Below are 27,268 nucleotides of genomic sequence, written 5' to 3' on the forward strand. Positions count from 1 at the left end.
TATGTAATGCAACAAGGAATTCTGCATGAGTTTATTATCTGGTAGGTGCTGATTGGAAGGTATACCTGCTTGATCATTAGTACTTGGTAGTATTGTGGCATAGAGTCTAGCAACTTTATTGTACCTCATACTACCCCAACAGAACAAAAGAAAACCATCTGTAATGCACAGGATGAGGCACATAAATGGTGTAATGACACCTGAGTGGAGTAAAAGCTGAAGAAATGATTTCTAGTGGCGTGATTTTCTGCCTCCCCTCTCAACAGCTGTACTTCTGACCGCAGTACAAACGTAAATGAGAAATCCTAATCCCTCTTCTTACATACTGGACCTTCAGCTCTCATTGAAGACATTGATACCAGTCTTTGCAGAAAGCTTTTCAGTGTCTGTTCAGGCAAGAATATTGGTCATCTGTTAGGATGCAGATCCTGCCTTTAATATTTGATATGTTGTCTGTTGCCTTGATGTAGACTCATGGTAATGCCCTGCACACTATTCAGTCATTACATTATTATGAAATTGGAGCATGTCTTTCAGATGTGTGGCTTTTTTTGGCTACATTACAGTCAGTATCAGGAACCATTTCTGTGTTGCTGCTATTAGTTATCTTAGGTAAATTATTTGTTTCTGGTTAATAATTTCTCTTCAAAGTAATTTTACTTGAAAAAGAAATTAGAATAAACTAGAAGACAGAAGAAATAAAACCAAAATGGCTAGATGGAGGAAATGAATGAAACCTGTCTCCGAGCATGCACTGCTTCTTGACAGCAATAAATACTGCATGGTACCTTGCAGCTGAGTGTAAATCAGGAGTTCCAGGAGGTGGGAATTCACTCTCCTGAACTGCCACCACTGGGGCAAGAACTGCAGTCTTTCTCTGTCTCATAAGGCTGAGACTAATTTGCTCATCAATTTCTACACCTAGAAGGAGAGTGAGGGAAACTCATTGTAGAAATGCTATTTGTTGTTATTTATCTGTTCCTAGTATTCACATTAGATGTGTCAGCATATAAAATAGGATGTTAAGCTCTTCAGTTACTTTATTTAAAAACAAAGAACAAAACAGAGCTTAGGAGATGTAATATACTTGGCGTGGCTTCAGAGTAATAGTTCTGGATGCAACTGAAATGGTGAAGCCTTATGTAAGGGTTTTTGTAGTCAGCTTGAAGCTGTACAGACACTGCAGGGTGGCAGCTGAAGCCAGGGCAGGAGGCAAGAGGACAGGACATGGTGACTTGGCCAGTCGTTGCTGTCGGATGTGAAGAGGGTGGATGATTAATGGAGAAGCATAGGGGCAGTTAATTCATTTCCTGGTTCTGCCTTTTGTGTGTACCTCTCCTCTGTATGCTGGCTATTCAGCTCTGGCCGTGAAGCATTTGGCTCAGGGGGGTTTTGAATCCTGTAAAGGTCGGTTGGCAGCGCTGCCAGCGGGACTAGTAGAAATAGTAGCGTCAGCAGGGTAAAGCTTCCAGGACACGTGCTGGATGATTTGTGATTCCAAAGGCTTTTAAAATTTATACAGATTTCTTACAATTTATGTAAACAAACATAAGCAAGTGATATTAATGAAAACAGGTAATGAGATTCATTATGCTTTACAGTCAGCTTTGTTGTTCTGAGATTAGAAGGAAATTATTATTCATTGAGGTTCATTCACTGGTGAAATTCCAATTCAGCGTGCTGAAACTAGTAAATGCTCTCATTACTTCCCCACTGATAGACTGGCTTCTCTTAACTGATTTTATTTAAGATGGTCTAAACAGAATTTCAACGGACTGCATGAAAGACTTTTTCAAGCATATAATAAAATGATACACGATAAAACTAGGAGGTCACAGAGGCATCCATTCTAGGTGTGAATGCGTGTCTGATGCCTTCGTAGTATTAAAAAGTAAATAAACAAATTGTGCTAGTGAAACAAGTAGTCTAGTGCAACATAGAATTCTTTGGCAAAGCTGGTACCAAAGCGGGTGTTTGTTTTACTTAGACACCCTTTAAACGAGGGTCACAAAGACTTCATGACCTAGTAAGCTGTGTGAGACTACTGTTCATAGAATCATAGAATCATAGAATATCCTGAGTTGGAAGGGACCCTTAAGGATCATCAAGTCCAACTCTTGACACCGCACAGGTCTACCCAAAAGTTCAGACCATGTGCCTAAGTGCACAGTCCAATCTCTTCTTAAATTCAGACAGGCTCGGTGCAGTGACCACTTCCCTGGGGAGCCTGTTCCAGTGTGCAACCACCCTCTCTGTGAAGAACCCCCTCCTGATGTCAAGCCTAAATTTCCCCTGCCTCAGCTTAACCCCGTTCCCGCGGGTCCTGTCACTGGTGTTAATGGAGAAAAGGTCTCCTGCCTCTCGACACCCCCTTACGAGGAAGTTGTAGACTGTGATGAGGTCTCCCCTCAGCCTCCTCTTCTCCAGGCTGAACAGGCCCAGTGACCTCAGCCGTTCTTCGTACGTCTTCCCCTCCAGGCCTTTCACCATCTTCGTAGCCCTCCTCTGGACACTTTTTTTTTTTACTGTTGTTACATTACAGCATAGTGTGCTTGTTGACATCATTGTATCACTTATAAGAGAAAAAATATACCTTCCTGAGCCTTTGATCAAAACCGTAACAACAATCATTTTGTTGCCAATGGTTCCTTGCCTTACCCAGTTTCTTAGATCTACCTAACGCAGATCTCAAACTAAATCTCCTAGTTACTAGCTATTTGTTAGAATTACAAAAATTTACTTTTTCAGCTCTTTCCCTCACAAGACTGATAGTGCTTCTTAGATTGAAGTGGAAGAAATGAAGACCTGCTGTCAAGAGAAGCTTTGTCAAGGGAGAAAAGAAGAGTAGTACACATAAATTTGTTTCTAAAGCCTGAGAATGGAATCCTATTTAAAATGTAAAATGAGATTGTGGGTTTGAATTTTCTGTGTTAGAATAGCAGAATAACTGGGCTAGTGTTTCTAATCCCCACTGAATTTTAGAAACTTTACACAAAATCTATAGAGGTTGGCGGACCTGGGCAAATTATATTAAAGGGTTGTGTAGTAGTAGTAGTAAAGGCAGGGATCATTTCATAGTTAAATGTGAAATAAATGGAACTTGTGAAACTAGACAAAGAAATGAAATAATTACCAAAGTGATACTTTGTTTTAGGTTTCAGTGAACACCTCGGTAATGTCATGCTAGAAATGCTGATCATTTGAGGGTGCAGGTTCAGACTCGGGTGGTAGGAGCTTGACATGAAACATAGGTCTGTGTTGTCATAATAAGAACAATTTATGCATGTCGTGCATGTTGCATCTGTCAGTAGAGTTAACTACCAAAAAAAGTTGTGGGTTCATTTTTTTAACCTCTGAGTATTAATTTCAATAGAAATTTAATAATGTTCAGCATCACTGTAAAGCTTTTATTGTCCTTGCTGAACAATTTTTTTTGCATTTGAATTTATAGATATTGTGAGTTTTAAATTCCCCTGTTTACAGTTTTTGGTATTTGATTTTTTTTTATTGTTATTTTTTATTTTATTATTTTTTATTTATTTTATTTAATTATTTTATTATTTTTTTCCCCAGACAGTCAGAAAATGTGGGGAAGAGGTTATAAAAGTAACTAATGGTTTGTTTGCACAATTAGTACAAATATATTTTTTCCATTTTTCATCTCATAGTTTAAGTGAACATGAACGTTTCTCTTAAGTTTTATTTATTTATTCCCAGTTGCTGTAGTAGTGATGTGCTTTTGCTGTTTTTGCAGCATCAAAATCATCCTGTTTGTGATGCTCCGTTTGGTTGCAGTGGAGATGATTGTCAGGAGAAAAACAATTTTCCAGGAAGCATTAATTGAAATGATGGGTTTATATCCAGTGTGCAGTAACTGACAGATGTAGATAAGGAATGGGGAAAAACCATTAATTGTTGTTTCTGCAGATTTTTAATCATTCTCTCCCTCCAAAAAGCAACAATTGGAAAAAAAAAAATGTTAAAAAGGCAAGCCGGATGAAAGAAGAAATCCATTTAATATACTTCACAGTATCATAGAAAATGCTTTCTAGCTAATCTTTTGTTCTTCACAAATTGCAAACAATTTTGGAGGAAAAGTTTTGGAAACAAACCTTAAGAAACTATTCAAGTGCTAGAAGCATCAATAATCAGTTTTCACAGTATTTCTTAAACATATGCATAATATTTGTAGACAAATTTGATATAAATCTGTACAACCATTCTAAAACACTTTGGTCAAGCAAAGAATTGTTGCATAGCCTTAACATACAGAAGTATTTTAAATATATACATATATGTGTGTGTGGACACATGAATTTAAAACCAGCCTGTCTGTGACTTATTGCCATACAGAATACATCATCAAATGCTTCTGCTTTTGCTAGTAACGTTTGGATTCTGAGGTCATATAGAACTCTCTGTTCTATATCTCTGTTAACTTTTTTTTTCCCTTCTTCAATTCCTCTTCATATAGAAATGATTTTTCTTATTGCTCTCATTTGCACTATTCTATCATTATTGTCACAGCAGTTAATACATAGACTAAGGGACAAATGAGGAAAAAAAATATTCAAGAACGGTAGTGAAGTAAGTATGTGTAATAAGGGGGAGGGAAAAAAGCAAGTCTAGCAGCAGGAATGCCATCTCCTGGTTAAAGTAATGGTGAGGACAGATGTCCACTTGCAGATCCTGCTGTGCTAATTGACGTTTTTACCATCTGCACTGCCTGTCAGCGCGCACTCGCTGGGAAGCAGCATCCCGCAGATCTGCCAGTGCGACAAAGTGTGAGTGACCTCTAATCCTCTTCAAGCCGCAAAGTTCAGCTTGCTTAAACCACCTCTAGGACTATGTAAAGTAGCATTTCTGAATAAAAAGATTTGAAAAGATAAGGGGTGCCCCTGTGTACTTTCTTCTGGCAATGCCATGGAGAATTGATGGAAACTTTTGCAAAGTAAGCATCTTTGCCTCTGATTCTTAGTGCTCTTTCCCTTAGCAGTACCTCTGTGTACAGCTTTGACTTCTCTACATATTTTATTGTCCCTTTCTGACCTTATTATCTCTGCAGTAACACTTAGGGCTGTTAAGATGTGACTTCATCATCAGGCTTTGTATTTCTTCATGCTCTCCTTTCTTCTTGCTCTGGAAATCCAGGAGTTTGTCAGCTCCTGATATTCAGAGGGAGGGAAAAAAAAAAAAAAAAAAAAAAAAGAATTGAATAGGGTTTTTAAAATGAGGGCCACTACTTGGGAGAACAGAAACCTTTTGGTTTGAAATGAACATTGAATTTCATTTTCCAGCATTTCTAAATAATTCACAAGAAAATAAATGCCATAATTAAAGAGGAAAGAGCACAGTTAATGTTAATTTATTTCTAAAATCTAACATAGGTTACATAGACTGGAAAACCATGGTGGACATAGATTTTTTATGCCCAGTCTAGTTCTCAAACTTATGGTTCCTAAATTCCAGTGTCAGTGGACAATATGTGTGTTAGAGAAGCAGCAGCTCTTTGAGTTCCAGTCTCTCTCTTTCCTTTGCTTTGGAAGCTTCTTAGAATGTACGTATGAAATACCATATGTGCTATGATCAGCAGTATAGGACAGGACATGCATACCGTTTGTGGCTTATTGACAATAAAGTACATAACGCAGTTTGCAAAGTGGTAAATTCATCGTTAAAGGCTAGGTAAATGTAATTAGGATTGTTCAAAACTAGGGCAGCTCTTTCCTGTGCTGTTTCAGCCGTGGCTTCCCGCAGCTGAGTACCCAGTCATCTGCTTACCTGCTGGAGCTGGCCTGCTGCTGTGCACATATGTTCTGTGTTGGGAAATACTCCTTTTGAAGACGTATTTTTCTTCTGCTTTCCAATATGCATTTGAGGTCTTTCTGCTGCTCGTAGATGCATTATATGAATGTTTCTGCCAGAAATTCCTGCCACTGTCAACAGGGTTGATGCACTTTCCCCTTCATGTATGAAGTCACTGCGGTATCTGGGGCAGGTTATGTTTTGGGGAACTAGTACAAATTGTGCATGCTATTTTTAGTGAAAACCCTGCTTTGTATTAAAGGGCTTTGCAGCCCTCTGGAAGCTGATCAAATTGGACTTGTTTCATTTCTCCTGAAGGCTTGTCCCTATGTCAGATCCCATCAGTGGCAAGTGACTTCTCTGATCTCCCACCTTTGTTGCCTTAACTTCTCTGATCTACATTGGTTCACAAAAGGGTAACTACCCAAATGGCTCATCATCTGCTATTCACATTTCACATGGGGAAGGCCTCTAGCCTGCATTGGAAGCTGACTGAGAACTCACAGAGGAGCTGAGAAGTCTGACGTGATTGTCTGAATTGCAGAGATGGGCATAGGCACACGTTGTAGTAGCTGCAACCTGTGTTGTAGTCTCACTAAGCAGTAGGTACTGAAAATTAAATTGAGCGAGGCAATAATAACTACAGCATGCCTTTACCTGGGAAGGGAGGATAGTGTTTCATAGAAGCTGAAGGTGAAATGAAAGTTTGATGAGTTAACCAAGAGCCAGAAACTACACAGCAGTTGTAATTATATACTTGAAGTGAAAGGTGAGTCGGCTGTGGCTGTACTGTGGCAGGATTGATACTTTCAGCAAAGCATCACTTTGGTCTTGAAATTATGCCTGGACTGGTGCTTTCATCTGGCATGTGTGCACCGTGGTGCTTGGAACAGCAGTGCCAGTCCTCAATGGCTGGGATATAGAGCTAGGTGTCATTAGCACGTTAGGATCCTCGTTTCTTCTGCGTGATGTCTTGGAGATGCTTGTAAGAGGGCTTTCCATTCTTCACGTACCTGTAGGTGTCAATGTACCTTAGCGGAAGGGAAGGAGTTACCTTGATCAGTGCAAGAAGAGGAGTGATGGGAAGCCTTTTAGCGTGGGATGGTTTCCTCTTGCTCTCTTGCAAGCACCTTTTTAGTGGTCCTCTGAGGTCAACCCTCAGTGGAACTATTTTAATTGTCATCTTAGTGTGAATAATTTTGTGTTGCTGATTGTGTTCAAAACCTACAGTTTTGTAAATGTTTCAACAGATGGAAATATTATTTGACAGATACCCAGATACCTGTAACCTCTCTACTTTATTGCAGTTCCTTATGCTGCTGTGAGCAGTATATAGGCACAGTTATTCTACCTGAACATTTGCAAGTATTTTGTAGCTTTTTTTTTTTTTTTTTTTAACAGAAAAGGTGATCGATATGCACAGACTTGAAATAATTAAAACACAGGGGAGAAAAAAAAGCACATAAGTGAAAGGTTGGAACTCTTCAGCACAACTTCATTCACATTCTTACATTGCATCCTTACATTGAAATGCACTTAACTTGAAGTGTCATGAAGAAAACATACACTTTTATACAGATTTAAGGAACCTTTGCTTGCTTTTTCTTTACACGTATATCCTGTCACTGTGGTTGTCTTCCTAGGGACAAAATTTGACACAGTTCACTCCAGCAATTATGTGACAGTACCTATGCAGCAAGAGCAGTTGCTTTGATGGAGAACATGACATGCTTTATTGAGTTTTACTTTGAGGTCATCAACCTGAGGTCTGAACAAAGATATGCTGCTTCTGATATTACCAAAAGCTGCCGACAACTATTCCAGCTGCATCCCAAATAGATCATAAAGTCCAAATAAATTATGTTTTCAGAAGTCATTGCTTACGTGTATATATGTTTATATGTGTATATATATATATATATAGAGAGAGAGAGAGAGAGAGATCTTATTAAAGTAAGTCTACTAATTCAGTTTGTTTAGGAATAAAAGTTGCAGGAATTAGTACTAAACAAAGTCCTTAAGGATTCCATTCAGAATGTAAGGGCAAGTCATCTTGCAAAAGCAAAATGTAAATGGAAAATCTGCCTGTTGTTAATATGCTATGGTTGGTACAGCTTGTAGTTGTACTTGAAGAAATAATTTATAGAAAAGCAGATATAAATGGTTATTTTCTATTTCCCTGCATTTTTAATTTTTAATTTTTTAATTTACAGGATTAGCTGGCACTGCTGCAGATCTAGAAAAAAGAAAGCTTATTTTTGGAAAAAACTTCATTCCCCCAAAGAAGCCAAAAACATTCTTACAGCTAGTCTGGGAAGCGCTGCAGGACGTGACTCTTATAATCTTGGAAATTGCAGCCATCATATCTTTGGGGCTCTCATTTTACCAGCCACCTGGAGAAGGCAATGAAGGTAAAAAGAAACTCTTTATTGAAGTCGTTTGCATAGATTTAAGTGAAAATGGTCCTATATCTCAAATTGATTCCATCCCTACCCTCCAGAAGGTCACCAACAGGAAATTTCCATTTCAGTTGTTCCTATTACCACTACATAGTAGTAGTGATGTATTATTTGCATGCTTGACATTTCTTTATGCAAACAGTTGACCTTTGTGACGTGTGCTGAGTTAAAACCATAATATTCTTATAGAACTTGAGAATTTGTTTTCATGTTTGAGCTTGTGGTTGGTGTTTATTAATCTTAGATTATTGTTTAGCATGTTATAGAGGAGAAATATGTGGTTGCTTATGTAACTGATGTAGCCTGTGTACATAAACATGGACAGGTCTTCAGCTGGGTTATACCAGATGAAGACTTGAATTTACTGAAGTTCACTCATTTTAGTATTTTTAGTGACATAGCTAAAGGCCAGTGGCCTAGCTGGACAGAGAGTAATAGAAGCTAGGTCATGTTACTTCTAAGCTATAAACTGCAGGATCCTTCTGCAATATCTGTGGAAGGTTTTAAGGCCCCCCCTTTGAAAGTACTCTTGAATTCACATGCTTAAAATATTCGTTCCTCTGCATAAATGCAAGATTTCCATTTCTGGCAACCGATCCAGATTTTTTCTTTCCTGTTCTCTCATAGACTTATAAAGCTGGATAAAACATGCTGTGTGAAATGACGTGAATAGCTTGGCAAACGTATGAAGAATGTCTTCCTCTAAATATAACCTTGAAATGCTTTTTACATTTGCTTCAGTTTCCTTTGGCTACTTTCCTTGAAGACCCTTCCTTTTTCCTTTTCCATTCACGAGCAGAACAAGCATGTAGCTATGTGTAGCTCTTGTAGCATATTTATGATTCTTTAATCCTTTCTATGTAATCAGGAATCTTTTGTTGCTTTCTCACTGAGCATTGAATATGTTGTTATCAATTTCAGCAGGTCTCTGATGTAGGCATGAGAAGGGAAAGAAGTAATTTATTTTTTAACCGAAGAAAATATTTATTTTCATTACCTCATACCTGGGCATAGTAGGATACCTTGGGGACATTGTAAACCATGAAAAATGGTTTACAAAATTAAGATTTCAATTCTGCAAACTTTTTTTTTTTTTTTTTTCCCTTAGGCACAAATGTGCCCTCTTATTTATAAATTTACTTTGTGCGAAGTTTTTTTTTTTTTAATATTTTTAAAATAGGATTGTTACAAGGTTTTAGGAAGAGGAGAGTTGTGTCATCAGACCATGATTTTTATTATTACTTTTATTATTATTATTATTATTGTAATTTTGATATCGTATTTAAAGTGTTTCTTTTCCCATGGGAATGTATGACACATCTGAAATTCTGGGACAGTCTGAAAAGCTCAGCAGTACAGCCTGGGAAAATGTGTTTGTGTTTTCCCACAGCACAGTATTTCATTCAGTGGTCTCCGGTCTCCCCACATTTTTGGAACTCTTTGTCTGGAAGATACTTTATTAGTTAATATGATAAGTTGAAGTCTTCCTTAATTTTTTAGAAGAGATACAATTTGTTTTGAAACCGACTTTAAGTTTTGAAGCTGTAATGGAATTAGTTTCTGTAGCTTAAGTGCAAGATGCATTTTTTTTTTCTGATGTATTTGGAGGAGGAATACAGGATAAAATCCACAGATCAAAAAACAAAACCAAAAACACAAAAACACATTAGAGTGTCTCAATTGCTTCAGGAATTGCTACCAGTACAGTGTAATGTATGCATATGTCTGTGTGTTTTCTTGTGTTAGGCAGCTGTGAGATTAAACATTTTTCTGTGTGTTGGACTGACTGTTTTCCAATTTTAAACTATACATGTACATGTTGATACATTACCAAAGCAGAAGTCCTCTGACTAGTAGAACTGCATTTCCAAATGGCTCTAGTGCAGTTTGGTATTGTCTTTAGAAAAGTAAGTAGGTTATTACTTTCTGAGTTGCATTTACTTTACACCATTGGAAATAAGGAATATTTCTGTGATTTTGAAGAACCAGTAGCTACCTTCCTCAATCAACCTTGGAACTAGTAGTGGTAGTAATCTCCTGTTGGTAGTACCTGAAGATTTTGTTCTCCTGCATTTAAGATATGAATGAATCTTGGAAAAAAATCTTTTTTTTTTTTTCTTTCTTTTATTTTCTGCTATCGTAAAATCTTATCTATGCGAATTACTAGATAATAGTGTAGTTTGTTTTTATTGCTTCTCCAGAAGCCACTTCAGCTCCTGTATTTTTCACTTTTCTTAGTAAGAGTGAAAGTTTCAAGAATTCTGTTCTCTGAAGCTACGCTAGAGTTGTTTTTATGATCTGCTTTGCATTCCCTTTTACCATCTGACAGGCCATTAGGAGCAATTGAGAACTTCTGCATAAATTATTGTCAGCCCTGTGGCAATTACTGCTCTCATTACTGATCCACACAATCATTTTTCCACTCTTTCAAAAAAGTGCAAAACTGCTGCTGTGTTTCAGTAAATGTATTTTGAGAGAAAATTGCTGGTGCAGATGTAGTCACTGCTCTAATGGTGATTACACAGGGATGTGACTTAAGCAAGCTGAAAATACTTTGTGCCTTGGAACAAAATCCTTCAGTGTCCTGGGTTAACAGATTACAGACTCTGAGCAAACATAATAGTGAGCCTGTGATATGTGAAGGGGATTTAATGAATATATGGGAGCCTGGCTACATGGTGGTTTGTTTGTTTGTCTTTGCAGTGTAGATTAGAGTTAGTCCAGGACCGTATTTGAATGTTTGTCTTTCTGTATCACTGTGTGGTGAAATAATTTTTGCATACATTTTTTTAAAGAAGTATCAATGCTGTTTTTAAAGCCAGTATATAAATAGAAAGAATGGGTGCTTGAGATCAGCTACCCAAACTGTGGTCTCAAACCATCAAATTGCTTGTGGAAATGAAACAAGGGAGCTCAGACTGGGTGAGAACCCCCAAGGAAGTGAGAAATTGCAGTGTTACGGAGCTGAAGGAATCTGCTATTTTTCTTTTTTTTTTTTTTTTTTTTTTTTTTTGATCCTCTCCCCATAGATTTCTTCCCCATAGCCACCTTGATATACTCTGCCCTGTGGATTAGCAGTACTGCCCAGCCATGGTGCATCCCCCATATCTACTGGTGTTGTGTGTGAACTGGTTAAAAATTTTCAGCCTTCTGTTAACACCTTCACTAGCAACTTCTGAGCCTTGAATCTTCTCCCTTGTTACCATCCTTCAGGCCTTATTTCACATGTGTCTCCTATTACCCTGTTGCACAACCCACTGATATCAACGCCTGACAGTCATTTACTATTTACATGATGCAACAAGCTGTTGAAGTTTTCTTCCTTGAATTATGTTTCCTTATGTGAATTACAACTGAGGGAAAAAGTAGCCTGAGGTGAGATGTTTTGAAGTCCCAGCTGTCAGTGTGAAGCCACAGGCATAACATTTATTGTCTAGTGTACAGTTCTTTGCAATTTAGGTGGAGGAGGAAAAAAAGAGTAATCTTTTTGATTTTAGGTAGTTTCGGTTGAAATTCCCAAGGCAAAACTCTGTATTGAAAGCAAAGCTTTTGTTGCACAATACTGCTCAGCAGAGGTTTGGCTGGGTTAGCCTTCCTGTTATTCATGCAACAAGTTAATGAACAGGAACAAATGCACAAGCAGGGCACAGTACCCTGAAATCTGAACCTCCCAAGTCAGATGCATTAACCTGCAGTGATGTTGATATGCCGCTGCTTGGGGCCGCAGGTGGGATGCCTGTTGACCTCTTAGTTTTCTTACAGGAGGTAATATTTCTGCTGGTTCACCATTCAGGCATTTCCCTATCATTCCTGTAACATATTCCATTGCTTGGTCAACAGGAGATTTAAATCAGAAAGGGCACCTGTACGGATGAGAAGGTACAGCTGTTCTGCAGTGGGAGGGTGGTTGTTCATCTTCTTTCCATGCTGAGCTGCCCAGTTGTGATGGTCCTCATGGTACAACTGTTCTGCGTGCCCCTAGCACACCACATACTCCTTATATGTGGACCTTGAACAAGGACATATGCATGGGACAGCAAGTCACAGTCAGACATGGAAATGAAAGTGCCAGCATGCCCACTGGTGGGGTATTTGCCAAAGAGATGTAAATGCATCTACTTGTAGATGCCTCTACCGTAGAAGCAAAGGTATTATTCAGATTAAATATCTGTGAAAATATGTCTTAAAGGGGAAAAAAAACAACCTGAGCAACTCACCCCCACCTTGTGAAGATCTATTGCTTAAGATCCAAAACACTGTGCTGTGCTGTTCTCATCTGCTCTTGTGCTACTGCCTGTGAAGACATGAGTCAAAATATGTCTCTTGACATTTCATCACATTGAGCAATTCTGTAGAAATATGTCACACTGGGAGAGATTTGGAACGGTGATTAGTGCAGGTATCTGCAGAAAGATATAAAAAAGTAAACATTTCGTATTTACAAGTATATAAATATATATGAGAATATAAAACAGCTAGCAAGAAACTTCTTTTAGGAGTGAAAGTGCTGAATTGAATACCAGGTGGCACAAATTTCTATCCAATTTGTAGTCTATACTGGTGTACACTTTATTTATTTTTTTATTTTAAGACTTCAGCTGATTTGGGTCAATCCAATCCTCTTTGCAAGTTCCCTCCTCTACGTGCAAATTCTGCTGGAGCAGAACAGCTGCAGTAGGCACTCTGCTGGCTTTCAGCAAGGCTCAACTGCAGGGTCATGTTATAAAGATGTCCCAATCCCCCAGCACTTACAGTAAATGTTATAAGATTTCTTATATTTAAAAAACAAACAAACAAAACCAAGTAATATCACATAATTAAGACTTTATTCCTTTACTACATTTCAAAATGCTGTTGTTATAGCCTTTATCTTTTCATGGTTCCAGCTCTTGTTTTTCCTTACATCAATTGGTGGTATTAATGCTTCTGCTGTGACACCTAGCCCTCTAAAGGGAATTTTGTTCTGGTGATACACAGTAGACATTCCCTGCATCCAGGATAAAATAAGAAATACTACCTTTCTGATACAACTCTAAAGTCTTTATTAAGACTTTATAAAGACTCTAAAGTCTTTATTAAGAATTTTGTTCATTATTCTGTAGTTGCACGTATAATCAACTGAAGTTTCCCATCCAGCACTGAACTGTTTCCATAAATTATTTTTCTTTCATTTATTTATTTATTGGTTTATTTTTAACCCAAGGGTGATGTCTACCCCTCCATTATCTGTATTTGTCAATCTACTAAGGTCCTACACCAATTTCGTACGATCATCAGGTGTATGTGCAGGGTTTGTCTTCTGCTCTTGTGTGCATTTCTCTGCATAGAGAGAAATTTTCCCTGTGCTGGGGGATGGAACTAGAAATCCCAGCCTGCCATGCCAAATTTGGCAGATATCAGATGCATGTTAAGAATATGGGACAATGGAGAGGGAGGAAAAGAAAAAAAAAATTGGCCCTATCACAAGAAATAATGGCTCACAGCTGTATTGCCCAGGGGACAATTCTTAGAGGTTAATTTCTTCAATTTATTGGCATGCAAGAGATGTGTGTTTCCTTTCTGTTTGGAAAGAAGGCAGTGCATCACTTTCCAACCTCCTCATGAGGATGAATGCTGAGGCTTAGAAGATGAACAGGCAGGCTCTGTAATTCAGGCAATGTGGTAGAGCAAGGAAAAAGGCCCTTTCTGTATTGCCATGTACGATGACACACTTGACTGTGGATTTGACAAAAAAAATCTTCTATTTTTGTGGGTTTTTAATATGAGATTTGCTTCCCTTCCTTCTTTTTTTTTTTTTTTTTTTTTTTTTCCAACAGCTGTGACAGGGCTGCAATTGTTTAGTGTTTTCAGGTAACTGATAGCTGATATTTGGATCTGTCTGTCCTTTAGCATCCAATTCTTTTTTCTTTTCCTTTTTTTCTTTCTTTCTTTTTTTTTTTTCCTGCTCTCACAGAAATGGTTTTCTTCATTAGAGTTATTGCTCAGATCACAAACTGTTCCTATTTCCTTTCTACAAAGCAATGCCTTAGTAGGTTCTTTTTTTTTTTTTTTTTCTTTTTTTCTCTGGGGATTCTATAAATTTTACATTTTTTCTGATGAAATCAACTTATTCTTAACTTGTATAAATCCAAAATGCCCATTGGGGAAACCTTGAAATATGCTTTTGTGTATGCAGACACATACTGGCTCAGAAGAAACACACAGGTGTCATTTGGGCAGGAAGCAAACATTGGATATAAACTAAATAGCAGGATTAGCTCTGCAGGAGCACTACCAGCTCATCTGCTGCTGGGAATGGTACTCAATATTGTCAAATTCTGCGGTAGAATCCAACCAGTTCCTGCCAAATGTGAACATGTTGGTTTTATTGTTTTTATTAATGTTGATCATTTGCATTGCCTTAGTATTAGAAACGAGCAGTAGAAAATCTATGTATAGCTCAAGGTGTCATTTAAACAAGAAATACCTGTGTTTCCCCTTTGCTCAAATGATCCTAGGAGACAAGCAGTTGTTTCAAGAAAGTTAAAGTAATAGCAGTGATTATTGAGGAAACTTTAACCAAATTTAATTAAACTTAATTAAAAGTAACCTCAGATAAATAACCACATGAAAATCCTGAGTCATCCTTTTAAGGAGGTGTTCAGTTCATTTACTTCCTAGTGTGACATAATGAGTGTAATTGAATATAAATTGAAGTTTTAATGCAGCATTTATCAATTTTTACTTTTCTTTACCTATATAGTCTGTGTTTAGGGATTCATCATACATTTTCTTTAACCTTTGAATTCAGTAGGCCTTGCATAGCTAATGAAGCATGCGTTATCTTTCTATCTATATATCTTTCTATTTTAAGTCCTTTGCCAGACTTACATACTGAGAAATGCTCAGGGCCAATGAAAGATCCAAGGACATACAGATTTCCAGAGGAAGATGTTTCGTGTATCTTCCAGTCTCTAAAAATCTGTCTTCCTGGATTTCAAAAGTATGAATTTAGTATATTTGATTGATAAGTGAATGAATCAGCTGAATAAAGTTAATTATATATTCTTTATGGCAACTTTAAATCGCTTTAAAAAAAAAAAAACAAAAACAAAAACAAAAAAACATTTTACATGTGATACCATAAAGTACATTAAAATGCATAAATGCAGACAGCATAAAAATCCAGTTTGTAAGGCTAATGTTAATGTTATTTTACAAATTTCCTAAAATCATAGCAGTATATAACAATAAGCAACTTTAAGTCTTTTGCCAGCCTGCCAACTATGAAGCACACTTAAGATGTTAGCTGATTCCACAACCAGTGTGCACTTTGTATTTAAAAAAAAAAGAAAAAATTCATCAAGCAGTGTTTTCGTACACTGAAAATGCATTATCTCTTTAATTTCTTTCCATAAAGCAAGATGTGATGTAGAAAATTTGAAGCCTTTTAAAATTAAATGAGCTAAATTTCGTTCATTTTAGCACTGTGCAGTAATTTGAATCTTGGTTTGCAACCCTACTTCATGAACTATGTCAGTGCAAACAAACAAACAAAAACCCAGCATCCCCAAATAATTACGTATAGTATTTAAATATTTCCAGAACTTTGTTGCAGCTGCTGAATGCAACAACAATTAGCAAACATCTTCAAATCTCTTGTATATCTCAAAAGGTCAAGGGAACAGCTGAACTGTCTTCTAATCCTCACTGTCAGTGTCAACTAATCACCCATTGGCACAGCGGGGAAATCTGGCAGCCGTTTCAGTATCCTTTATCTGTGCTATTTGCAGGCTGTAAGCACTTGTTTTAATTTTTAAGGATTGTCAACCATTTGTGTAGTACAACATAACCTTGTACCAAACCAGGTATAGTTCTTCAGAGTGTTTTAGTTGTAAATTAATTTCTCTGTAGTACTTAATTAGAACAGATTTGGACCCCTCCCCTGCCCCTATTTGTCTCAGCATTCAAATGACTTTGTTTTTGCTATAAAAACCTAATGTGTGTATATTTTTCTGTAAGTGTTACATAATCTCCTTCAGACACTGTAGAATACCAAATTGATGGAAAAACAGGTTGAATTATGGGGGTATAAGGGCAGTGCAGCCTTAAAAGCTGATATATCCTAATAGGAATCCTTGCCATCATTGCTACTAAATAAGTAACACTGCCCCAGCTGTCAGTGCATTGGAGGTTTTATTTGTGATGTCCAAGGAAGAAAACTGAAAAGAAGGTGAGGCAGTAGAAGCGCAGGTATTAGGAAATACCATTTTTATATAAATTAGATGAAATTCAAAGTATAGATTAATGTCAGAGGCACCAAAACAACTTTTGAGTAATGTTGTTGCAAACACTCACATACGTTCATTGCTCTTTATAAAAAAGAAACCAGGAGATTCCAGAAGGATTTTTTAAAAGGTCCAACCCATCTGACAGTAAAAGTGATGAAGCAGTTGGCACCCTGGAAAACAGCAAAGACACAGAGGTATTTGCCCTCCTTACAAACAGCTTGTTCTGCCAGCACCCCCCATTTAACCTTCTTCCTCCTAAAGCTAGGAAGAGGTGAAACAGTATATGGCTTCTAATGACATTAGCCCAGCCTGTTTTTTTATTATTATTGTTATTAGATATTTTTTTTATATTAATTCAACACAAGCAATAAATATCTGGGAACAGAAAACAGAGAAGGTTGAAGCATCCAGCTATTATGCGTGTATCCAAGCTCTTGTGCACAAATCGTCTTGCTGTCTTCCACTACTTGTAAAAGGCTTTTTTGAAGAAAAAGTCATGCCCATTTAAGTTGTCATTAGGTCATTAAAGTATTTCATGTCTGAAAAATTGGTGCTTTTAGGCTGTTTTCTGTATTCAAAAGATAGGGCAGATTCAGGATTCCAGGTCTCCAAAATATATGAATTTGAGAATCCTGGGTAATAAGGGAGCATCATGCGAGGATGGTTTGGTGGCTTGTTTGTAGGGAAGAGCCTGGCTCCAGTTGATGCTCAGCTTTAGCTCTGAGGCCCCTCAGGAGGCAAAATTAGCCCACTGGGACTCCCTGAGCTCAACAAGTGCCAGCTGGGGAGGGCAGCATCCTGTGTCTGTGTCCGCTGCCTTGTGTCAGGAGAGGAACAGGCCTGGCTAAAGTGGGGTGTTCCTGCCAACACGTGCCAACTGGCTCTGGGGGTGCCGGGGGGCCACACTGTTTTGGCTGTCCCTGTGGGATCGTGCAGAAGTGCTGAGGACAGGGGTGCGAGGGGGACTGAGCACCATCCCCCACAGCCAGCAAGCTAGGAGGGCTGCAACTGAAACAGAGGGCGTGCGTTGTCGGTCTGTCTTCATCCTGTGCAGAGCAGCAAAGCTGTATTTACTTTATTCTCCCCAGAACTCCCTATATAAGGAGTGCTGTGCAGAGAAGAGTGCTGGGTATTATAAATCAGGGAGTGCTCCAGTCTCTGTTCCCTGGTTAAGCCACAGCCTGATGAAAGCATCCAAAGACAAACAAGAAGAGGCAGAATATGAGAAAACCTATTTGAAGGGATCTTTGAGGTCATTTAGTCTGTCCCTGTACTCAAAAGCACTATCAACAATACTTAAGCCATTCTTGACAGAAATTTATCATACTTATTTCTCCAAGTTTCCAGTAATGGAAATTCTGTGTCTTTCCAAGATAATTTATTTAAGCATCCGTGCAGTGAGACAGTTACTCCTGGTGAATAACCTAGATGTCTCTTGTAAGAATTTAAACACATTGCCTTCTTGTTTTATCTTATGTGGGTATGAAAATCAGTTTATCATACCATATTTTCAGCCATATTTTAACTACTTGAAGACAATTATAAATACCAATGTGTTCATGCGAACTTACTCAGTTTTTTCAGTAGAAATATAAAATGTAAACATTAGTAATACAGAGGAATACTGTTAATAGACTGAACTTGACAAAGGGAGCCACAATTCTCTTAAAATAATTTATCTGGTGATTAACAAAACAAACAGAACTTTCCTAAAACAACAAGCCAAAAGCTCAGAAAATATCTCCATTGCCAAAGCTTAACACTAGTAGCTTATAAAATAAAACAGTATGACCTACAGCAATACTGATTGGTCTCTTATTCAATTGTGAATTCAGAAATCAGATCTAAATCAGCAGTTTTAGAATCTCAAATACATTTCAAATTCCCCAAAACACCTATTTATTATGTGCCCATTTTTTAATTGAAAGCATTTTTGGGTCAGGTGATAGGATTGTTTCTACAGTTTCAAAGGAGGGTGCTGTTTGCCCACTAGTCTGCATGAATTCAAATTGTGTGAAAAACCAAAGCCTGCATGGAAAACAATGTTTACCAGAGATGATTGGAAAACAAAACAAAACAAAACCAGGTATAATCTTTTAAACACTGATATAGCACATTGCTGCTTCTGTTTTTCCGGAGAATCTGGTAAAAACAAAGCAGGCCTTTCAGACAAAATATTTTAAAATCAACACCAAGTATGTGCACGTGCACTAAGGCACTAAATTGCCATCTTGGGCAAATAATTTTAAAATCTCTCAACTTCAAATCTACATAGATGCACCTGACTTTTTGGAAATCTTTCTCAGGCACAGAGCAGGTCGAGCTGAGCCATGGTAAGAACAGGCAGTGAATGAAGGCTTGGTCTACTTTAACGTTTTAGTTTGGATCCCCAGCATACTTTAGAAATCACATCTCCTGTTTGTCTCCAGATAACATGCTTTGATTCACATTGCAGAGTACTTTTGGGGAGTGCACAGACTGGAAGTGCAATCTGAGATGAAACTAAACTGGAGAAACAATGTCGTCCAGAAACACGTTTCCTTAGCACCTAGGTTTGCACTGTAAATCTACTTTTACATGGGCACCCTGTTTACTGGTGTTGATAGAACTTTTTAATGGTGCAAGACATTATGATATAAAGTTCAATCTTTTACTAACGTGAATTTTCACCACTTAGAGCTTTATAGCACGAAGTAAAGAAGACGAGGGATTTAATACAAGTAACAAACACTTCAGTTTATGAGCTGATTTTGTGGCTGAGGTCTATAAATCTCCAGTATCTTTCTCAACCCGGCTCTCTTGTTCTTATGAATATGACCATTGAGCGATGGAGTCACTGCACTGGAAGAGGCTGAGGTGTTTCAAGAACTGGATCTAAGGCACATTGACATAGCCTAACAAAAACGAGTGTTGATTTAATTTTCTGATTTTGCAGTATCTTAGCTGTGCTGGGTTGCTTAAGCCTACTCAGTTGCAAATTTTCTTAATCAGTGGCTTTCAAGCTGTGGTCTGCGCACCTCAGAGAATCCATGAATTACTTTGAAGGGGTCTAATAAAAATCAGTAACCTATTCTTAGTAACCTTACTCTCTCTCTGCAGGGCTTGTAGGTTATAAAGAGTTGACAATTACTCTTTAAGTGTTCCAGATGTATGAAGAAGCGCATCAGTCAGCAATTGCATATTCAGGTTGTGCTCCCATTTGATTTTTTTAGAAGCCCTGATGAAACGTCTGTCAGGTTTTCCAGAGAAAGTCAACTCTTTTCAGTACAGCAGTCTTGCAACTTTTTGGTAGCATTTCTGTGAATTACAGTCTTTTTCTAAAATTGTCTTGGTTAGAACATTTCATTTTAAAGAAAAAAAAAGGGGGGGGGAGGGGAGGCAATATTTTTGGTAGTACATTTTGTCTGTATTAAAGTGCAACCAGAGCATGATAGAACAGTACAAACATTCATTACTCAGGCAGAAGCCACCCTAAAAACTTTCTTTAATGATTTGCTATTCTGATTGCTCTGCTTCAGACAGAAAGACTTTGTTTATAAGGATTAAGTAGAAGTGTAAGCAAGAAAGCTCTAATCTGGTTATGTATTTGGAAATATATATATTTTTTTATTTGTATTAATTTTTAAACTTTTTCTCAGGTTTATACTTGGGGAAATGTTGATTTAAAGTCAAGAGCCTTGATGATAGCTGGTTTTGCAATTAAGCATTTGTTTATTTTCATGGGCTTTTGTGTTTTCATGTGCTTCCAGCGATCTGTTCTGGGAGCAGTAGCTGAGGAAGTGTTCAAATCCTCCTCTCCAACCAACTATACTTAGGAAGTACTGGAGATCTTCAGGGATTGCTACATGACAAATGGGAGCATTCCTCCTGTTTCTAGAACCTAACTTAAATGACCACAGCTTTATCTTTCTGACCCGTTTATACAAAGAAAGCCTAGATAGCTCTAACTCCAAACATACTATATTTTCTTGAGATTATAAATCTTTTTTCTTCAGTATTGTGTTTAGGCCCTAAGCGGGCAATTTGTGTTTAATAAGGCTAAGATAACTTTATCCCAGTAGTTGCAGTGTTTTCTGTGAGTGATTTTATTTTTTTTTGAATGCAAGGATAGAATTATAAATCCAACTTCTTTAACTGTATCTGAGCGAAAAAATGTCACTATGTGGACAGCCACTTCACTGCTAGTATCAAGCTAATAGAATTTCTAATTCCTTCCTATCAGTTTTATTCATAATGTGCTGTTTGCATTGGCATGGTAGCCTCTTCTAAGTTTGGTCTTAGGATATATGATTGTGAAAAAAAGGTCTTCCTTTCCCTCGTAATTTTATTCTGAGTTCTCCAGTGACGTTCATGTTAGCATTCCAGTAAAGTCATTCAAAACCCATGCAGTTCCCTGAGATCACAGTCTCCTAAATTATTAATCAAATTTAGTACATATATCTTTCAAATCGAGTTTGTCTTTTACATTCCATTTTCTCATAGTTCTTACACTTGAATAACATCATCTCAGGGGAAGCCCTTAATTGTGCTCCATGTTCTTTATTACTATAAATTGTTTTGCCCTGTTGTTGGTGCCGTCTAAACTTAAGCACTTTTCTGTTACAGTCAAATCAGGTGAGAGAAAGCCTCCAGAGACCCTTACTCTCATGTTTTCTGGCCACTAAACAAAACTTCAGTGCAAATTATTGGTATATATTTTTATTCTGCATTGCAACTGAACCAACATCTTCCATTTTTCTCAGTGCTTTTCTGTAGAAAAAAAGTCTAAATTGAATGAACAAGCATGCTTAAGGTTAAGACCATGCACGCCTACACCACATTCTTGGAATAGTGACTAAAATTTGGAGAATTTCATAACTGCATTTTTATATACCTGGGATGAATGCAAAGAAAATTTCTATCTAACTTTCTATCTTACCCAGAAATTTAATTGAGGACATTGATATTTGTTCTGAAATGAAATGTTACAGCAAAAGATTTTCATGTGATAAATGTTTGTTGTTGTTGTTGTTGTTTTACATTTGAATTAAATATTTTCAATTACTCTGTAGACACAGGTAAATAATAAGAAGTATGTATTTCTTTATCAAATGTTTATAGATTATGCTCACAAATTTTTGCTAGCTTTTTTTTTTTTTTTTTTTTTAAACAAACAAAAAACAGATTTTTGTGAGCTACTAAGATTTTTGTAAGCTATATCTTTACTAGAGATGCTCGTTACATTATCCCAGTACAGCCTTCCTAGGGTAGACAAGCCATATTCCAATTCCATAACTCTATGGAATATGTTATCCTTACTGGGAACCTTAGACTCTGACTGATGGTCTTTAGTTCTCTGCATTAACATCTAAATAATTAATTACTTTCAGAATTTAATAGAAGACTGATTATTTAATTTCATTATTTTGTCATCTTCTAAGAAGTTTTTACTCATATATTTAGCAATTCCTGTGAAACTGTTTATGATTGTTTATTATTGTGGGAGGAGTATTTTTGATGAGGTGTGAAAACACTTGTTTTGCAAATTTGCACTGGATCACACAACAAACATGTTTACTGTAAAGATAATTGGTGAACATAACTGCTCTTTTGTAAGTATTGAGATGAGAATATATTGAATTGGTTGTTTTGTGATATGCTTTTTTTTTTTTTTTAAACCATATTCTAAAATGCTTACAAGTGGTGTACTTCAAGATTATTCAAGGTTACATTAAATTTTTATTTAGTAGGTTTTGCCTTTTCTGAAGCTTTCTGATTACACACTTCTTGATTCTCAGCTTCTGGTTGGGTATACAGTCAGAAAAAAAAAAGAGTCTTTCTGACTCTTCCCTCTACTTTCTTCGGACCGGTGTTTTTTTTTTAATGACATAGAACTTGTGAGGTTCTGCTCACCCACTAGTCTGGTGATGTCCTCTCCCCTCCCCCCGTTCCCATCCCCCTCCCTTTTTTTAATTGGTAAATTAACATTTTATTGCAATGTGGAGATCTAGAAATACTGGAAATGGTGTCTCTGTAAGAAGCAATTAGAAAGAAAACAGGTTCATACCCAGATTTTCAGGGTCAGCGAGGAAAGCCCAATTTAAGTATTGCTCTCTGCCAAAGAACTGGTAAGTCTAAAAGAAGTATGGAAATAATACTACATGCACCGTGGATTCAGAGGAGAAAAAAAAATAGAAAAAAAAAAGTAGGAAAATAAAAGTTAAAAAAAAAAAAAAAAGAAAAAAGATGGGATGAAGTGGTCCGTCAGTTTTCTGGAGCCAAACATTTGTCCAAGGAGTGCTTTCATTCTGGTTTTGTTCAACTGCATCAAAATCCTATTCACAAAGTATGCTTAGGCAGCAGCTTTGTTATGGGATGTCAGTGATATTGATGAATGACACAAGTTTTAGACTTGGGCTGGCTTCAGTAACAACACATTATGAACTTATAAAGTGCAGAATGTGCACTTTGTGTCACATGGGACCTGCAAATTAAATAATTATTTCATAATGTAAAGTGAACTACATCTGGTTTCTACAAATCTGTGTTGGACTGCAAAAAATTAAGTCCCATAGATACCTTCCCTTCATTAGAGATGTGTAGATCATCAACAAAACTGGGTTGCTTTTAGAAATTGCTCGTTAGATAGATTTGCAGGTTGCCAAGTACTGCTCAACTCTCAGCTGGGGACATGAGGTAATGAGATTTAGAACTTTGGGATGAAATATGAAATCTTCTCACATATTTTCCAGGGAGAAGTTCTCTGAAAGAATTAATTCCATAAGTAAAACTCCACTAGGATATGACCTTATAAGCATTGTTGAGTAACTGCACTTGAACTCGTATTAATAATCACAGAGAACAACTTTCTTGGTCTGTCTTGTGTTTGAAAACTATGTTTTACCCATTGAATATGTGACTACGTTTTCCGGATGCTTTTGGCTCTGAGCAATGTACAGTAAAACACTAGCAATCAGATGTCAAGGTTTTACCCTGCAACTCTTGAGAACAGGACTTGTGATTCAAATCCCTGCATTGGCAACACAGGGAAACAGAACTAAATATAAATATTTAAGAAATTAATATAAATTAATATGTATTAATATTTAAAAAATAGTTTTGCGATCCTGTTCCATTCCACTGCCTTTGGTGGAGTTAGGACACCATCCCTTTGACAGGTATTTACAAAATACATCGTTTTTGTGCTAGTCAGGGGAATCTTTCTCGACGTACAGCACCTGTTAAAGCTGAGTGATTAAGGGATAACGTCGGGTTGATTGAAATTAATGTTTCTCTGCTTGCAAATGCTTGTGATCAGGCTGAGGAATGTCTATGCATTCAGGACTTTCAGACATTTTTTTCTTGCATGAATATGTTGAAAATGTGTAAATATTTAATATTGAGCTCTAAAGTTGATGCTTATATAACTAACCTACAGGGACTTTTTTTTTTTTTTTTTTTTTCCTTGCTGAAATCCTTATATAACTAACTGAAGTATCACGAAGAGAAGAATTCTAATATTGTTTTCAAATAAGCATCCCCGAATCACTTTTAGTGAATATACAAGCACCTTAAACCTGAAATGCATGTATCAGATATTTATAAAAATAAATCTGATCTTACTCCATCCCTTCTGCTTGGCTGGTCACAGAAGAGCATGTGTTTCTGCAGAACAGAGCCTGACAAGTAACCAGAAAATGTTTTTCATGGTTGAATAAGTCCTTGGAGAGTATGGGAGAAAGAGAGAGAACTTCTTTCATTTTTGAAGCTCTAGTAATTTCTGCACCTCTGCTATGAGCTGTGGCTCTGTGGTGCTGCCCTGTGGCCATCCTGCCCTGTGCTGGAAGTGACAGAGCCCTGGCCGTGCTCCCTCATGGAGGGGCTGCCCACTCTTTGGACCAATGTGATGACAAGTGGTATAACACAACAAGGAGATCCTAAAAGTGAATACTACAGGGTCTGTTCCTGCTTAAAAATGTCATTAAGGAAGGGAAGTTTTGATATTTGCTGCATAATTTTCAGTTATTGTTCCTTTTCCCACCCGTGTTTGATAAAATAAGAAATGTCACTTACGCTGTTAGTAACAAGCCCAACGCTATTAATGAAAAAAAGCTGTAACTTACAGCTGCTCAGGTTGCTTTAACAACATCAGTGGTGGAGTTTTCAGCTAAGGAAAAATGACTTTTACAGGAAGCTATTAAATAAAGAAGTTTTTATCATGGGAACTGTTGTCTTTCTGATGGCAAAACCAGTTTGACTGACTAAAAAAATTACCTCTGGGGGTGGTATGAGATTTTCCTAGGGAATTTAAATGCCACAAGGTATTCTCAGCTTAAAAATAGAAATGTGTAGGTTGAAATGAGTAGCTGAGAGGTATGTGCTGTAGGTTGGGATTTAGCTAGGAATACAGATGTTCACAAATTTAAAAATATACTTTTCCTGATTTAAAAATTACCATGCTCCAGCCTAACACTATTTGGCTTGTAATTATAATTGTTGTCCTATTCAAATTAGCTTTAAGAATCTCCTCATAACTATTAGGAATCTAATTAGAAATTAGAGACTTCTTTCTAAGGTGCACAGTGCTTGCACGCCTCTTTCTGTACTGGCTCTGATTTGGTGATTTGGTGGAGATACTATGAAAAATATGTGTGTTGAAATGGGGTCTCTGAACTTAAAGGTATCCCAACAGGAAACAAGCCTAGTAAATTGTCAAATTGTCAGATGATGCTCTCTGGCTACAAGTGTGGCCTTTTCCTTCTTTTTTTTTTTTTTTTTTTTTTTTTTAATATCCTGTGTATCCTGTGCCTTGCTACTCTGTTTTTACTTCCTAAAACCTTATGTATAATTAAAATACTGCTAATGCAGAATAGGCTTCTCAGGTTAATTTTGAAGTTACTGGAGTTTATGTAAGTGCCTAAAAGGGTACAGCACAGGCAGCGTGCTCAGTGTTCCTAGTTCTTGGATTTTTTTAGCCCATATCTTTTGTGCTCAGGTTGCTTGCAATCTCCGATGAGACTGAAACGCAGGTTGCTGTCACTTCAGACGAACTGACCACATGTTCTGGTTTGAATTACTTTCCACCCTTTTTCCTGAATCCTCTTTACCCTCAGATTCTGTCTTCCCTTCATCTCCTTTCTATAGAAACCTCTTTCAACAGTCTTTGCTGACCTATTTCTGCTCAAATTTTAAGCTTTTAAAATTCTCTTCTTTTTCCACAAGTTTTTGATAATGTTCCTTTGAGAAGTTTCATGACGGGAGCAGGCATATTGTTCCCCATTGGTACTTCAGAACATCCTGCTGTCCCACAGGGGGTTCAGCTCACCTGTACCTTCATGTGCCTGGGGAATAAACTCATCCATTTTATGACTTCATCTGCTTTTTCTATGCCAAGGGAGTTACAGCCCTTTACATTCTTGACTTGCAGTCAAATCTGCGTAATCACAGTTTCAAACTGAGTATGCATTTTCCATCTCATGAGGATGAGTCTTTTGGGAATGATACACACATGGCATATGTTCATAGTTATGGCAGAAAATAGCCTCATATTAAAAACTTGTTTGCTTTTTTTTTTTTAAAAATTGAACTTTCTGACAGATATGACCCATGTTAAACATAATTTTAAATGAATGCTTCACAATTCACCATGTTGCACTAAAACCCTACTACAAATCACACATACGCACATTAATACTTTTTTTGAGGCTTTTCAGTCTGTGCCTTTCAATAATGAAACTGCAGGCATGTTTTTCAGTAACATCAGGAGCCAAGAACAATCCTGGGAAAACATAATAGCAATCTTAGACCTTAACAAATTTTTTGACGGTTATATAAGCATTTCTAATTGACACTAGATGCTTGAAATTATATTTTGTATATTCTACTTAAGCATATTATCATTTCCTCTTTTGTGTGTCTTATTTATATGCCTTACTTTCCCTATATCTATAAAGTTGTTACTCTGCAAACTACAGAAAGGACGGATAGTAATAAATGAATAGTTAAAAAGTATAAGGACTTTTTTGTCCTATGAATACAGACAGTTTGTTCCCAAAAGTTCATATATGTTTGTGGTATTTTCATGCTGGTGCATGTCCTGCCACGCTGCTCAATCACTCCCCATCCTCAGAACAACAGGGAGAGAAATGTATGATGAAGAACAATCACATGGGTTGAGATAAGGACAGGGAGACTGCTCCACCAGTTACTGTTGTGGGCAAAACAGCCTCAGCATGAGGGTTATTAATGTAATTTATTATCTGTTGCTGACAGACAAGAGCAGTGAGAACCAAAAGCAAATTAAAACAACCTTCTCTCATCCACTCTCTTCTGCTTCTCCTCCAGCAGCACAGGAACAGTGCTGGGGTCAGTCCCTAATGCTTTGTCTGCACTGCTCCTTCTCAGTCCCTCTCCGCCCCTGAGAAACAAAACTCCATTTTTGTGGAGTCCCCACATCACATGGGGTCCCTCCCACGGGATGCTGTCTTTCCTGAGCTGTCCTGTGTGGGCTGCCCACAGGCAGCAGCTATTCAGGAACTGCTCCCACTCCTGCAGCCCCCTGCTACCAACACCTTGCCATATAAGCCCCGTATAAAGTCATTCTAGAATTTCTAGATTTTTTTTTTTTCATCATATAATAGCCAAAGAGAGTTTTTTTTTTCCCTTTATTATATGAGAAAGAATTCTACAAATATATACCAATAGAGATGCAAGGTTTTTTTTGTTTGTTTGTTTGTTTGTTTGTTTTCCCCTTCT

General features: G+C 37.3%; 1 protein-coding gene across 14 annotated transcripts in view; it reads left to right on the top strand.

The window, feature by feature from the left end:
- The window catches only part of ATP2B2 (ATPase plasma membrane Ca2+ transporting 2), a 419,442-nt gene that overhangs the window by 286,164 nt on the left and 106,010 nt on the right, over window positions 1-27,268 (top strand). For all 14 annotated transcript variants that reach the window (XM_084531458.1, XM_084531464.1, XM_084531465.1 and 11 more), the window contains one exon: window positions 8,019-8,216. In XM_084531458.1, the coding sequence (XP_084387584.1) occupies window positions 8,019-8,216 (198 nt within the window). The remainder of the gene's footprint in view (window positions 1-8,018; window positions 8,217-27,268) is intronic.

This window comes from Aythya ferina (assembly GCF_964211825.1).
Source record: "Aythya ferina genome assembly, chromosome: 10".
In the NCBI taxonomy this organism is placed as follows: domain Eukaryota; kingdom Metazoa; phylum Chordata; class Aves; order Anseriformes; family Anatidae; genus Aythya; species Aythya ferina.